At 42.9% G+C, this 16,045-nt stretch overlaps 1 protein-coding gene across 2 annotated transcripts in view; it reads right to left on the bottom strand.

Annotated features, from left to right (window-relative positions):
* PIR (pirin) overlaps window positions 1-15,389 on the bottom strand; it is a 76,610-nt gene extending 61,221 nt beyond the window's left edge. Inside the window, exons 1-3 of one of the 2 annotated variants that reach the window (XM_073668064.1) lie at window positions 15,298-15,389; window positions 8,014-8,161; window positions 1,951-2,043 (exon numbers count right to left, since the gene is read on the bottom strand). In XM_073668064.1, the coding sequence (XP_073524165.1) occupies window positions 1,951-2,043; window positions 8,014-8,127 (207 nt within the window). In that variant the 5' untranslated portion in view covers window positions 8,128-8,161; window positions 15,298-15,389. Of the gene's footprint in view, window positions 1-1,950; window positions 2,044-8,013; window positions 8,162-14,719; window positions 15,063-15,297 lie in introns of those variants that run through there. The other variant, XM_073668063.1, reaches the window with a different exon arrangement.
* Window positions 15,390-16,045: the final 656 nt, after the last annotated feature.

The following is a 16,045-nucleotide window of genomic DNA, read 5'->3' as shown; positions in this document are numbered from 1 at the left end:
AAACATTTTTATTTGAACCACAGAGGATGAACATTAAAATGAATAAAAAGAGTCTTTAAATCCTTTTTTAGGCGATTTTTATGGTATTTTTTGGACAAGATCAAAAGACTCCTCAAAAACCTTCATTTGTACTCAATTACAATTCCATTAGCCTTATAGTCTCTATAGGGGCAACACATTTCTAAATTTCTAAATTTGACACACTAGGTTTTTCCCAGAGGAAAAAAAAAAAAGTTTCAGGATATCCTTCCACCGAGTACTAGTACTGTTCCCACTAGGTGGCACTGTTGCTCTTTCTTTTCCAGAAGTTAACTGACTTCCTCCAAATTTTAAAACATGCTGTGTGACACAGGAACACTTCAGATTCTCAGCTTTTGGCCACTTTCAGATATTCAGTATTTGTTCAGTATTTTACATCAGTATCTGTAAGCCAAAACCAGGAGTAGGTGATAAATACAGAAGTGGTGACGTGTTTCTATTATACTTTTCCTCTGATTGTTCCACTCCTGGTTTTGGCTTACAAATACTGATGAAAAATACCATCAGTTTAAAGGGAATCTGTCAGCGGGTTATTGCAGCACAATATGGGGTAAGAGAGCCTGTCTCCAGGGATGTGTCACTTACTGGGCTGCTTAGTGTAGTTTACATGGAATCCCTGTTTTCTTTGCTGTAGATGTAGTAGTGGTCAGTATGCTGAGCTATCTATAACCCTGACCACACCACTGATTGTCAGCAAGCAACCAATCAGTGGTGGAGGCGGGGTTACCCAGACTAGCCTGACTGGCCTGCACGTGAGACCTAGTCAGGCAGTGATAATCTCCTGCTGATAAACATTGAATGTATTGAAACTATAGTACACAACCTACTAAGTAACACATCCCTATAGTCAGGCTCACTTGCTCTATATTATGCTGCTCTCAGATTAAATAAAAACACCTGCTGACAGATTCCCTTTAATGTGCAAAATGCTAAATGTCCCTTCTTAAATAGGAAAGTGTGCGCATGAAATATATACCAGGTACTATGTGATTTCCCTACCGATCAGGGAATGGTGCCGTCTGATGCCTCATGGATGGTGCACTACAGATGGCTTAGAAAACCTTTGCCCTCTAAAGTGAACTGAATATGGTGGTGTCTACCATGGTGCCAACAGTTTTCAATGAGAACTATGCAATACTCAATTTGCCCTATGGTCAGACTGCGAATGAACAAAAAGATATTATTCAAAGCTGATAATAGATGAACAGGAATCTATCCGCAGGTTTTTGCTATGTAATCTGATGACAGCATGGGGCAGGGACTGACAGGTAGATTTCAGGGATGGGTCACTTATTAGGCTGTGTGCTGTTATTTCCATACAATGAAATCACCAGGAGATTATCACTGCCAAGACTGGTGCTCCTGTGAGCCCTGGTCCGACCACACCCCCGCCTGTGATAAGCAGCTCATTGTCTATAGACAATGTACATACAGAGCCTGGTGGGGAGGGGGAAGTTTCTGAGCTCTGCTACATACTACATTTAAAAACTCTGTGTCACCCAGTAATCTAAGCGACACATCACTGGAATCAGGGTCTCTTTTCCTAGATTATTCTGCTCTCAGATGGGGAAGCAAAAATCTGGTGACAGATTCCCTTTAAATAATGATATATAAAAGGGGTTTCTGCGCTGCATACTTTCTTATAGTTCTCTAGCTTAATAACAACACGAGGGCTCTCTAATTACTTGTTTGTTGCTTTTTTTTTTTGTTATTTTTTTCCCTCTTTATGGCCCAACTGACCCGAGTGTGACGCTAAGGTCAATACATAGCCTTTCTCCATAGTACTCAGGTCAGCAGGCAAGGGTAGTTACACAGGACATATGCACATCATAGAGGGGGATCTGATAAAACAACCCCTTTAATTATTGTAACAGATTTAGGAAGAGGTTTTTCCATGTTTGTATTTATTACCGTTTCAAATCCTCTGTGAGGGTGGTCTGGGAAGCCTGCTGGTTTGCCCCCTTTAAATTCATCCAGCATCAGAAATGGATCCAAATTTCTTAACTAAAAGAAAAAGAAGCTAAATTTGTGAAATGTTATTAGTATAAAAATACACCAAGTTTAATATAACTAATGGAAAAAGAAAACTTGAAAGTTAAAATATTTCTGAAAAATGTTAACTATTTGAAGAATATTTGAAGATGGACACACACTGGACCTCATCTTCCCCCGCCTCTGTTCCCTATTCAACCTCTCTAACTCTCCTCTCCTTCTTTCTGACCACAACTTACTCACATTCTCTCCCCTCTCCTCTCCAGGTCCACAATCCCCCATCCAGAAACTTGTACACCTTTGCAGAAATTTCAAACACCTCAACCTACACTCACTGTCTGAATCCCTCCTCCCTCTTACAGACATAAATTCCCTACACAATGCAGATACTGCTGCCACCTTATATAACGCCACAACAGCTGCAGCTCTTGAATCAGTCTCTCCCCTCATATATACCAAAGCTCGCACAATCAACAGGCAACCCTGGCGCACCAGCCTGACTAAAGAACTGAGACGGGCTTCCAGGGTTGCTGAGCGGAGATGGAAAAGGTCCCACTCCAACGAGCACTTCATTGCACTCAAACAAGCCCTCACTACTTTCAGGTCCACACTCACTGCAGCAAAACAAACATACTTCTCATCTCTCATATCCTCCCTGTCTCACAACCCTAAACAGCTATTCAGTACTTTTAATTCTCTCCTCCGTCCCCCAGCACCTCCTCCCTCTCCACTCATCTCAGCTGAAGACTTTGCCTCATTCTTCAAGCAGAAGATTGATACCATCAGATAAAGCTTTTGCTATAAGTCCCCACAGTCCCTTCTCATATCTACTCAACTTTCCTCCTCCAAAACCAGCTTCTCTACCATCACAGAAGATCAACTTTACTCTCCAAGTCACATCTCTCCACCTGTGAACTTGACCTAATCCCGTCCCACCTCATCGCAAACCTTACCGCAGTCTTCATACCTACCCTAACCCACCTCTTCAACCTGTCAGTAACAACTGGTGTCTTCCCCTCATGCTTCAAACATGCCTCGATCACACCCATCCTCAAAAAGCCATCCCTTCACCCATCCTCTCTGTCTTGCTATCGCCCCATATCACTTCTCCCCTATGCCTCAAAACTACTGGAACAACACGTCCATCTTGAGCTGTCCTCCCACTTCTCCTCCTGCTCCCTTTTTGACCACCTCCAATCTGGCTTCCGACCGCACCATTCTACTGAAACTGCCCTGACTAAAGTCACCAACGACCTACTGACCGCCAAATCCATGTGACACTACTCTGTCCTTCTCCTTCTGGACCTGTCATCTGCCTTTGGCACTGTAGACAATTCCCTCTTACTACAGACTCTCTCATCTCTCCGCATCATAGATTCGGCCCTATCTTGGATCTCCTCATACCTAACAGACCAGACATTCAGTGTCTCCCACTCACACGCCACCTCCTCATCTCGCCCCCTATCTGTCAGTGTTCCCCAAGGCTCAGTTCTAGGACCCCTACTCTTCTCCATCTATACCTCCGGCCTGGGACAGCTCATAGAGTCTCACGGCTTTTAGTATCACCTCAATGCTGACGACACACAGACCTACCTCTCTGGACCTGATATCACCTCCTTACAAGCCAGAATCCCACACTGCATGTCCGCTATTACATCTTTCTTCTCTGCAAGATTCCTAAAACTTAATATGGATAAAACTGAATTCATCATCTTTCCACCATCTCGCTCAACCCCCCCCCCCCCCATCTAACCTATCCATCAAAGTCAATGGCTGCCCATTCTCCCCAGTCCCGCAAGCTCGCTGCCTCAGGGCAACCCTTGATTCTGCTCTCTCCTTCAAATCTCATATCCAAGCCATTTCCACTTCCTGCCGACTCCAGCTCAAAAATATTTCCCGGATCCGCACATTCCTCAACCAGGAATCTGCAAAAACTCTAGTGCACGCCCTCATCATCTCTCGCCTCGACTACTGCAACCTCCTGCTCTGTGGCCTCCCTTCTACCACTCTTGCACCCCTCCAATCTATCCTAAACTGTGGTGCCCGACTGATCCACCTGTTCCCCCACTATTCCCCGGCCTCTCCCCTCTGTCAATCCCTTCACTAGCTCCCCATTGCCCAGAGACTCCAGTTCAAAACCCTAACCATGGCATACAAAGCCATCCACAACCTGTGTCCTCCATACATCTATGACCTAGTCTCCCCGTACTTACCTGCACACAACCTCCGATCCTCACAAGATCTCCTTCTCTATTTCACTCTTATCTCCTCTTCCCACAATCGCATACAAGATTTCTCCTGTGCATCCCCCCTACTCTTGAACTCTCTACCCCAACATATCAGACTCTCACCTGCCGTGGAAACCTTCAAAAGGAACCTGAAGACCCACCTCTTCCGACAAGCATACAACCTGCAGTAACCCTCGCTCCACCATACCGCTGCACGACCAGCTCTACCCCCACCTACTGTATCCTCACCCATCCCTTGTAGATTGTGAGCTCTCGCAGGCAGGGTCCTCTCTCCTCCTGTACCAGTCTCTGGCTCGCTTTTGTTCAAATTATTGTACTTGTTGTTTGTTATGTATACCCCTTTTAAAGATGTAAAGCGCCATGGAATTAATGGCGCTATTATTATTTATTATAATTAAGAATTTTTGAAAATGCTCAAACAAGTTGGTGGAAATATTTCACAAATATTGGCCCTGTTTTTTAAAGAACAAAATCAAATAGGTTTTAGAATGTATCAGTTTTGCTTGTGTAACGTGGCGCGGGGAGGTAGTTGTGGGCAAGGTAGTCGTTTTTCACACCCTGGCATGCTACATGATGGTGGAGGACCTAGCTGGGTGTGTGAGCTTCATCCATGGAGGGACGATGCCCTTGCAGGCCACTTGATGCTGATGACTTCGACTGGCCAGGACCAGAGGTTGACAGGTTCAATGAGGGAGACAACCAATCGAACGTAACAATTTTTACTAAACAACAACTTGGTGGGAATTATGGGGAATTATGTACAATAGACAATGGTTGCATAACTTCACTAATGTTTCCTTTAGTACATGGAGCATCTTCACACACATCCTCTCTTTTCTTCTCTAGGCTCGCTTGGTCCTGCCCCAGCTAGTTCCTCTGCCTTCATCACAACCCAGCACAGTACTTTGGGAGCTTCCCTAGTCCCCACTAACGGTACTACAGTCCAGTAACTGAGAGTCCTATACTTAAGATCACGCTATGCATTCCCTTGGTCTCCACTCACTTCAGGGACACCCATTTCAAGCGACTCTACAAACCTGTCAGACCATAGGTCAGCTTCTGTTACAGGCTGGGCCCTATGTCACTATCTGACAGGAAATTGTCTCTGTCCCTTCATTTTAGCCCCTCCCACTCTGGTATAGTCCCAATCACTAACCCTAAGTGCCCACGATGCAGAAATGCTCCAGATTTTTCCTGAGTGTTTCTGCATCTCCCTAGCAGGAAAAACGCATGCGGATTGTACATGCGTTTTTTCAGCCAGGGACAGGCGTTTGTCACCCGTTTTGCACATGCGATTTCGCATGAGGGTTGTCAAGCGCTTTTCCAAGCGATTTTAGCATCACTTGGAAAGTGCTTGACAACTTGGTCACACTATATAAATCCATGCAACCTGCATGGATTTATATAGTGTGACCAAGTTAATAGTTAAAAAAAAAAAAGAATAAAATGGTAAAAAGTAAAAAAAAAACATTATACTCACCTTCCGATGGCCCCCGGTCTCCTTCTCCAGTCTCCCCGGTGGCTCGTAGTGGTGTAAAAGGACCTTCCATGACGTCATTTAGTCATGTGACAGGTCACTCGACCGCCGACGTCATGGAAGGTCCTTTTACACCATCGCGAGCCACCGGGGAGCCTGGACGCACTGTACAGGAGACCGGGGGCCATCAGAAGGTGAGTATAATGTTTTTTTTTTATTTTAAATTCTTTTTTTTTTTTTTTTTTTTTACAGGTACTATGGTACCCGGGTCTGGAGGAGAGTCTTAATATCCGCATGTGCACATGTAGTCATGCGGATATTAAGTGATTCAGTGCAAGTCAATGGCAGCAAAAACGCCACAATTCTGCAAAATTAATGGTAGTGCTGCGGATTTTTCCGCAATGATAATCCGCAGCGAAAAATTTCCGCAGTATGTGCACAGCACATGCGGATTATCATTGGGGAACATGGCAGGCCTTCTACCAAGCATTTTTTAAGCTTTTTCGCGGCGGAATTGGCGCTGCGGAAACGCTTAAAAAATGTATAGTGGGCACACAGCCTAACTCTCCCTACTTTCGGGAAAAATACAACACCATCACTGATAAAGCATGTCACATTATATATTACAACGATACCCCTCTATCTCCTTACATTTGTTCCACTGCAAAATGTTCAGTAAGTGACATCACAAATATCACTTTGGTATTGAATTTCCTTATGGACATCCAGCAAAAGGTGGGGAAAGGATTCAGTATAACTTGCATATTTTCATTGAAATCGTTGCCGATTCTGGGCTCCAGAGTCAAATGGGCGGTGCTACACAGTAACTGAGATCCTTTTCTGTGTAAGTGTGCATCTACAGAAAGCTGTCAATTACGGATTAGGACCACCCACTGGACTCTTAAGACCAGAATGAACTGTAATTTCAATACGTAAAATAAGTAGTATTACATTATTTATTCACCTAACATGGACTAGCAGGAATATTAGATAGTAAATCATAACCATAGGGTATACAAGAGAGTAACTTTAACCATTTTACCACCAGAGATATTAAGGTAATGACCTCTACACCACTCTAGTCTCCTGCACGCTCTATCCGGTGCTGGCTCGGAGCAGTCACTGACTGCTCCTGCGGCGATTCGGCGGCTTCATGTCAACAGAGCAGCTTTTCTTCCTCCACGCTGCTCTGTCAGCAGTGGGTGTCTGCTGATGTCATGCTGACTGACAGCTGGCTCCCCGCAGTTAGGCAGCAGGGGGCTGGCTGCCAATCATCATGACACTGACGGTGAAGCCCCGTCAATAAAGTAGTTGTGATGTGATGTCAGCGGAAGCAGCTGAAATGCTGGCAATAACGGTCTATGACCGCTTTGTGCCGGCAGAGGCAGAGATCTGCGCTGGGCAGAAGAGGCAGGTAGTTCTTAGGCCCATAGTAAAAAAAAAAATATCATAGTCATGGATAACTTTTTAAGTTGCATATACTCTATTATGAACGAAATTTCCTAAGAACGCTCACTTCTTGATAATCATGCAGGGAAAACAGGCTGCTGATCACCTGACAAACGAGAAAAATGCTCGTTCATCAGGTGAAATTATGAAAATGGTGAAAAAAAGATAATCATTCTTGGCAGCACACATCACGCTAGTTAAACAGGGCTCGTGATGCCGAGACCAAGCCTATGAGCAGTTAATGATATTGCACAGATTATTCGTTGAGCGCGCATCAGGAGTGCGGTCTGCCTGTATAAATGAGTTATTATACGACTGCTGACCAGAAAGCACGATGATGGTCATTTAACACTGCACATTATGTAGGGTAATGGACATACGGTATACTCATATCCTATAGTCCATACCAGACTAGAACATATCTGTGCTCCATTCTCCATTGTATCTTCAGTGCGGTGAACACATTGAAAAATCAAGCTGCTTTCAGGAGTAATCTAATGATTCATGTGTTTGGAACGTTCCCCATGTTTTGTTCACAATGAGATTCACCAAGGACGACGGTTATGGGTAATTGTGTTTGCATTATTGAACCTCCTGCCAAATTTCGCCTACAATAGTTTGTTGATTCGTTGGGATCAAGCTGGGGCGCAGCAGCTGGCAAATACACAGCAGGGATGAAATGAATCAGCAACAGAAGAGCAGGAATAGTAGGATATCAGCACTGCAAAAATGTAACTAATAAGGAGCCGAGGTTGGGAAACATTGCTTTATAGCCTAATGATTCAGTAGAAAGATATAAACGCCTACCTCTGATCTGCCAATGCTCCTGCGGACACGGGCACCAACTCCCTCTGACTGCTCAACACTGAGGACTACTTTTGTCACTTTTCTTCCGGCCATTCTTGCAACTTGAGACAGCATACACGAGTCTGGATCTGGTCCTGGACGCTGCGATCTGTAACATGCACCAAAAGTTTCAGCTGCTGGGGGGGGGGTTCAGTGTTTGCTCCCCAAAGGTAGTACACGTTAATAGAAAGCACAGCGCTCCAACACAGTGCTCCAACAAAGCCAGGATATTCCAAGTTCCCTGCTTTGTTTTCTTAACTAAATGGAAACAAATTGTAAACAATGTTACAAGAAAGACCTCCCAAGAGGGAGTAATGGATTCATTCTAGTTCTACATTTAAAGAGAAACCTAGCCAGAAATAAAAGGACACGGACAAGATAAAAAGAAAGGTGTGAGCAAAGGCACGAATACTGCAATAGACAAAAAGTGTTAATTTAGGCTATAGCAACAGGAGAGATTAGTGACAAATAATGGAAATAATAAAAAAAAATTGTTTTTTTTTTAGATTTAATGTTAATATCCCCTCTTGAGCCACCACTAGAGAGTGCTAGAGAGCTTACTGCATACTGATCTACACTGAGCTCAATAATAACACAATAAGTAAGCGCCCTCTAGTGGTGATTGCAGGAATCCATCATGTTATTCATTTCATATACAGTCATATGAAAAAGTTTGGGCACCCCTATTAATCTTAAGCTTAATGTTTTATAAAAATTGGTGTTTTTGCAACAGCTATTTCAGTTTGATATATGTAATAACTGTTGGATACAGTAATGTTTCTGCCTTGAAATGAGGTTTATTGTACTAACAGAAAATGTGCAATCTGCATTCAAACAAAATTTGACCGGTGCATAAGTATGGGCACCTCACCAGAAAAGTGACATTAATATTTAGTAGATCCTCCTTTTGCAAAAATAACAGCCTCTAGTCGCTTCCTGTAGCTTTTAATGAGTTCCTGGATCCTGGATGAAGGTATTTTTGACCATTCCTCTTTACAAAACAATTCCAGTTCAGTAAAGTTTGATGGTCGCCGAGCATGGACAGCCTCTTCAAATGATCCCACAGATGTTCAATGATATTCAGGTCTGGGGACTGGGATGGCCATTCCAGAACATTGTAATTGTTCCTCTGCATGAATGCCTGAGTAGATTTGGAGCGGTGTTTTGGATCATTGTCTTGCTGAAAGATCCATCCACTGCGTAACTTCAACTTTATCACTGATTCTTGAACACTATTGCCAAGAATCTGCTGATACTGAGTGGAATCCATGCGTCCCTCAACTTTAACAAGATTCCCAGTGCCGGCATTGACCACACAGCCCCAAAGCATGATGGAACCTCCACCAAATTTTACTGTGGGTAGCAAGTGTTTTTCTTGGAATGCTGTGTTTTTTTGCCACCATGCATAACGCCTTTTTGTATGACCAAACAACTCAATCTTGGTTTCATCAGTCCACAGGACCTTCTTCCAAAAAGAAATAGGCTTCTTCAAATGTGCTTTTGCATACCTCAGCTGACTCTGTTTGTGCGTACTTGCAGAAACGGCTTCTTTCGCATCACTCTCCCATACAGCTTCTCCTTGTGCAAAGTGCGTTGTATAGTTGACCGATGCACAGTGACACCATCTGCAGCAAGTTGATGCTGCAGCTCTCTGGAGGTGGTCTGAGGATTGTCCTTGACTGATCTCACCATTCTTCTTCTCTGCCTTTCTGATGTTTTTCTTGTCCTGACACTTCTGGCCTTAACAAGAACTGTCCCTATGTTCTTCCATTTCCTTACTATGTTCCTCACAGTGGAAACTGACAGGTTAAATCTCTGAGACAGCTTTTTGTATCCTTCCCCTGAACAACTATGTTGAATAATCTTTGTTTTCAGATCATTTGACAGTTGTTTTGAGGAGCCCATGATGCCACTCTTCAGAGGAGATTCAAACAGGAGAACAACTTGCAAGTGGCCACTTTAAGTAGCTTTTCTCATGATTGCATACACCTGGCTATAAAGTTCAAAGCTCAATGAGGTTACAAAACCAAAAAAAGTGCTTTAGTAAGTCAGTAAAAAGTAGGCAGGAGTATTTAAAACAAGAAAATGATAAGGGTGCCCATACTTATGCACCGGTCAAATTTTGTTTGAATGCAGATTGCACATTTTCTGTTAGCACAATAAACCTCATTTCAAGGCAGAAACATTACTGTGTCCAACAGTTATTACATATATCAAACTGAAATAGCTGTTGCAAAAACACCAATTTTTATAAAACATTAAGCTTAAGATTAATAGGGGTGCCCAAACTTTTTCATATGACTGTATGTCTGTGCTGGGGATTAGGAGCCCCGTAACAGAAAAACAAATCTAATATCATCATAGATATAATGATATATATGAATCCCTGGCAACATTGGGGGAGAAGAACATTTACTGTTATAGCTTTGGGAGCTCAATCTACTCAGCTCGGGTGCCGGATGAATAACTGTTGCTAACCCCGATCAGAACGATCTTCAATCACGACATTAGCATTTAGCGGGAGGGGTCCCTTCTGACGCCCATCACCCCAATGGCATTGTCATGTGCCATAGTATTCTAGGGCCTACTGAAAACGATCAAGTTAGGTTCAAGTCCCCTATTGGGACAAATAAGTAATGTAGAAAAATAAAAATAAAAAGTTTAAATCAACACCCTTTTTCCCAAAACATAAATAGCAGAATCTAAATTTTTTTTTTTTTTAAAAAATGACATAATTGGCATCACTGTGTAATTTTCAGAACTGATAAAAATAATAAAATATCAAAACATTTATTCCATAATGTGACCACCGAAACAGGGTAAAAAAATGGAAATCACAGTTTTTTTGGTCTCTCTACCTCCTCAAAAACTTGAGTAAAATGGTACAAGTAAACAATACAGCTTGTCCCACAATAATCGAGCCCTCGTAATAGTCTCTTGGCTGAAAAATAAAGTATATTCTCAAATAATATGGTGATTGAAGTAATTTTTTTAATGGGAACCTGTCCGCAAACACTATTAACCTGCAGATATGGGGTTAATCTGCAGGTTAACAGCGTTCTAAAGCCGCGCGGACGCTGCACTACAGTCGCCTCCACCTTTCAGTCACAGAGGCGCAGCCGCAGCGGCTTCAGCCACGGATCACTGAGAGGCGACTGTAACCGCACCCTGGCACTGACTGACAGCCGGCTCAGCAAAGCATCAGCACAGAGCCGGCTGTCACATGTTCAGTATTTGGTCAGTATTTTACATCAGTATTTGTAAGCCAAAACCAGGAGTGGGACAATCAGAGGAAAAGTATAATAGAAACACGTCACCACTTCTGTATTTATCACCCACTCCTGGTTTTGGCTTACAAATACTGATGTAAAATACTGACCAAATACTGAACGTGTGAACTATTTTTTATGTGTTAAACTGGCCACATCATGATAAAGGGGCTAAAGATCGGAATATAAAGTATTTTTCATTGTTTTTTTTTTTATTTCTCATCTCCGTGGCGGAGACATTAGCTTGTAAAGCTTATATGCTAATTTCCACTTCAACTAAGCAGAGATTCTTCTCTGGGGGTGTTTGCTTTTAGGCTGTGTGCCCACGATGCGTTTTTTAAGCGTTTCCGCAGCGGCAAAAACACTGCAGAAATGCTTAAAAAACGCATGGTAGAAGGTCTGCCATGTTCCTCAATGATAATCCGCATGTGCTGTGCACATGCTGCGGAAATTTCCGCTGCGGATTATCATTGCGGAAAAAAACACAGCACTATCAATTATTTTGCGGAAGCGCGTTGTTTTCGCCGCCATTGACTTGCATTAGAACGCATGGAATGCGCATCACTGGATCTGTAGATGCGCATTCCATGCGTTCTAATGTGCGGATGGTGCCCAGGTTTGGAGAAGAGGAGACTCTCCCCCGGTCCCGGGTACCATAGAAAACTGTAAAAAAATGAATAAAATAAAAAATAAATGTTATATTTACCTTCTGATGGTCCCCGCTGCGCTCGTCCTCCATTGCCGGCAGATCGCGGTGGACTGAAAGACCTGCGCTGACGTTATAGTCATGTGACGGCAGGTCCTTCAGTGTACCGCGATCTGCCGGCAGCCAGGACCGAGCGAAGCAAAACTCCGGGGGCCATCAGAAGGTAAGTATAGATTTATTTTTTATTTTTTAACATTCTTACGGTCACACTATATAAATACATGCTGGTTGCATGGATTTATATAGTGTGACCAAGTTGTCAAGCACTTTCCAAGTGATGCTAAAATCACTTGGAAAGCGCTTGTCAACCCGCATGTGGAAATGCATGTGAAGAACGCTTCACATCTGCATGTCCCTGGCAGGAAAACGCATGTACAATCCGCATGTACAATCCGCATGTACAATCCGCATGCGTTTTTTCTGCCAGGGAGATGCAGAAACGCTCAGGAAAAATCCGGAGCATTTCTGCATCGTGGGCACAGCCTTATTCAGATCTTCAGACACTTTATCAAGAAATGCTGTAGCTAGTTTAGCTTGTAAAAAGTGGTTAAAAGTCCTATTTAATATCAATTATTACATGTGTACATTGGTATGAGTACATGCATCCTTATCCAATACTTGGAGCTACTAAATGTAGCACACTTTCAGTAGCTGTGAATCCCAAATCCAAGTTCATGGGGAGAAATATTCTTGCATTAAAGAGGTATTCCCATCTCCAAGATCCTATCCCAACATGTAGTAGGTGTAATAATAATAATAATAATAATAACCTCCAATGAGAAATGTAGCATAGTTCTTCTGATTCGCTATGTCGCTTACACCATGTGAAGGGTATTGCAGTAGCTTAGGTATCCATGGTTACGACCAGCGACAGTTAGTTATTAGTGGTCGTAACCATGGATACCTAAATTACTGCAATGCCCTGCACATGGGGTAAGCGATATAGCGAATCAGAAGAACTACATTGCATTTCTAATTGGAGGCATTTGCTAATATTATTATTACACCTACTACATACTGGGATATTTTTTTTTTTTTATGTATTATTTGCTAAAATGCAATTCTTAAATGTGTCCAGGAAGGGACAGCAGAAACAGGGAAGGTATTTAATCATTCCGGACAGGATTCATCATTTATGTTTTTTTAAGTTCCTTAAATTTTTTGGATTTGCTTTTTTCAGTGACGTATTTTGAGCCAAAACTAAACCACAAAAGACTACTTGAAAAAAAGCACAAAACGTGATGCAAATCAAAAAGTCACTAATTGAGGAATTTTTAAAGCAAAATACTGGCAGAAATGCAATGATGAATCAAGCCCTATATCATGTATAGGAAGTGTAGGGGGCCGTGTTTGAGGGTCTCCACCTACAAAGTTCCTCTCTTTTTGATAGGTAGATCCTGTGGGTGTAAAAAAAAATGTCTTAACTGGAGGGCCCCTTTAAGATACTCTTGAATTTTGTCTTAAAAAAAAAGGTGTAGGTAAAGGATTTGGGCATGTGGCTTCTGGGTGTGAGGATCGTGTTACAACAGAGAAGCTCGTCTGACAAGTGAGGACAGAGTACGACATGTGTATGTTCATACAGGTCAGATTTGATCCGGATTGCATACAATCTATACACCATACATGTCATTTGGAAAATTTCCATAACAATAAGAAACATGCCATTTATTCCCATGGATTGGGCCAATGCTGGTTAGCCCCTTTGAGAGGGGCTAATTCTTGTATCTATCCTTACAGACACGGCGTGAGTTATTAGACATATGTCGCACATCTTGCAGAAATCGAGTCAGGTTGTAGAGATGACTAAATCAATTGTCAGGACCCTGATGCAGCACCACGCCGGTTTTCCGTGGCCACCGTACAGGAGCCCCTTCTAGGTAGTAGGCCCGGTGCAATGTTATTGTTGTGGCGTGATGTATTCATGGCGGTGCACCGGGCCTAATAATCAGAAGAGGCATGGCAGATTCCAGCAGGTAAGAGGTGGAACACAGGGCTACCCTCCACTGGCTATGGATGGACTACTGACAAGGCTGCTGGATCAGTGTCATGTAAATAGATTTGCTCAGTTTTAGGGCTCATTCATGTGTCACATTTTCACGTACGAGTGCTATCTATGTTTTTTCACAGACCGTGTTCATACCTGTGATAGTCTATGGGACCATTCATGTTTCCATGATTTTTCGTGACGACAGGTTTGCGGAAAATCGCAGGGACATGTTCGATTTTGATCTGAGTGTCAGATCAAAATCAACAACGCAAGTCAATGGGTCTGTAGAAAAATAGGACAGTACTTGGATGATGTCAAAGTACGGTCTGATGTCCATGGACTGTCAAAATGGAGAGGGTGGAGAAACTTTTTTTTTTAATTTCTCCACACGGATGATACTTGGACCAAACTCTGATCAGAATAATCGGTACGTTTTTCTCGTATGTGGAAAAAAAAAAAAATCGGACGTGTGAATGAGTTCTTAGGCTACACTCAGACATCCATGTGTCGCGGTCTGTGATGCACGAACAGTCTGTGGGTGTCCTGACCCAAACTCAACAGCTTCATGTGAATGCCAGTGTATTAGAGCAAATCTATTAAAGCCGTAAGATACAGAAACACCTAAGGAAGTTTACAGTGTGCAAAATAATTAGAGAAACTGCAAGATTGCTGCAAAGCAGAAGGGAACGATAACATGTCACCTACCTGCTCCCTGCGAAGCCTCAGACACAGTGAGCAGCACTGGATCCAGCAGCTTTCTATAAAGGCTGGAAGAACCTGATCACCATGATTCAGCAGAAATTGTGCACAGTAGAGAAGGTGTCAGCAGAACCCTGCCAGTCCCTGCTCATTATTAGGCAGCACACTAGTGTCTGTTTACAAGAGGATCATGGGATCTAGTGATTGTCATTGGTCAGGAAAGTCATCATGAAACCTCAGGAAGTATACAGGGGGTCATGTCAAGATAAAACACAGCGCCGTGCCCACTATGTGCACTCACAAGTGCAGGGACAGCCGCTGCTCCCTCTAAACTGTGCTCTCTGGAAATGATAGAGTTAATAATCCCATCCGGCAGAGCAGGTCGGCTTTAGAATGCTGTTTTAACTCTTTCCTATTCAAAGCACAAAGGTTTAATCTCTATAGAATGCTAGTGTGGAAAGAGTTAACTGAACATTCTGCGAGGAATCCTTTCCAAGCTTCTCATATGCAGGGCGTATATATATATCTATATATATATAAGAGCTGGGTGTAATATAGAGGTACATCTGTCAGAGGCGCTATACCTGGTAAAGTATAAACAAGGAGCTGGAGCTGCTGCAGAACACAGGAAGTCCCTCCTCTCCGTGACTGATTGTCAAAGGAGCCAATAAGAGAGAAAGAGAAAGATGCAAGGTAACTATGGTAACTGAGTACACAAACCTGAGAGCTTACTCCATCCTGGATGGGATAGATATTGTTGTAACGCCATAGGGATGTCAGGGTTAAAACACAGATGTATAAAGGGCCTCTGTCAGCACAGAATGACTGTTCAAACCAAATACAGGCGCTCGGTGCATCATGGCTGATACATTTAGGTTTGTGTGTGTAAGGTATTTTATTGGGATTTTATGTGATATACCACCACAAAGTATCAAGTTGTTGTGAAGTGAAAAGGACAGGGCCGACTCCAGGTATTGTGGGCCCTGGGCGAAAGAGTCTCAGTGGCCCCTTTAACACATACCACCATTCATGATGCACAGATACCGCAGAGAAATATATATATATATATATAGTACAATGCAAAGATTTCACTTCTTACATTAGATGAGTGATATCTATTGTAAATTCCACAATAGCTCAGAAACCGGCAAATCCTCGCAGCACACAGTGCAGACTGGACAGTATAGTCCTCCATACTGAAAGCTGGGCCCCCCATATAATGTCCTCCATACAGAATAATGGACCCTATATAACGCTCCATACAGAATAATGAACCCCATATAATCCTCCATACATAATAATGGACGCCATATAATGCTCCATACAGAATAA

This window comes from Phyllobates terribilis, unplaced genomic scaffold, assembly GCF_046119375.1.
Source record: "Phyllobates terribilis strain yellow unplaced genomic scaffold, ASM4611937v1 Scaffold_2__4_contigs__length_985480577, whole genome shotgun sequence".
NCBI classification, from domain to species: Eukaryota; Metazoa; Chordata; class Amphibia; order Anura; family Dendrobatidae; genus Phyllobates; species Phyllobates terribilis.
The sequence above is the reverse complement of the archived record's forward strand: the minus strand, read 5'-3'. Positions and strand labels throughout refer to the sequence as shown.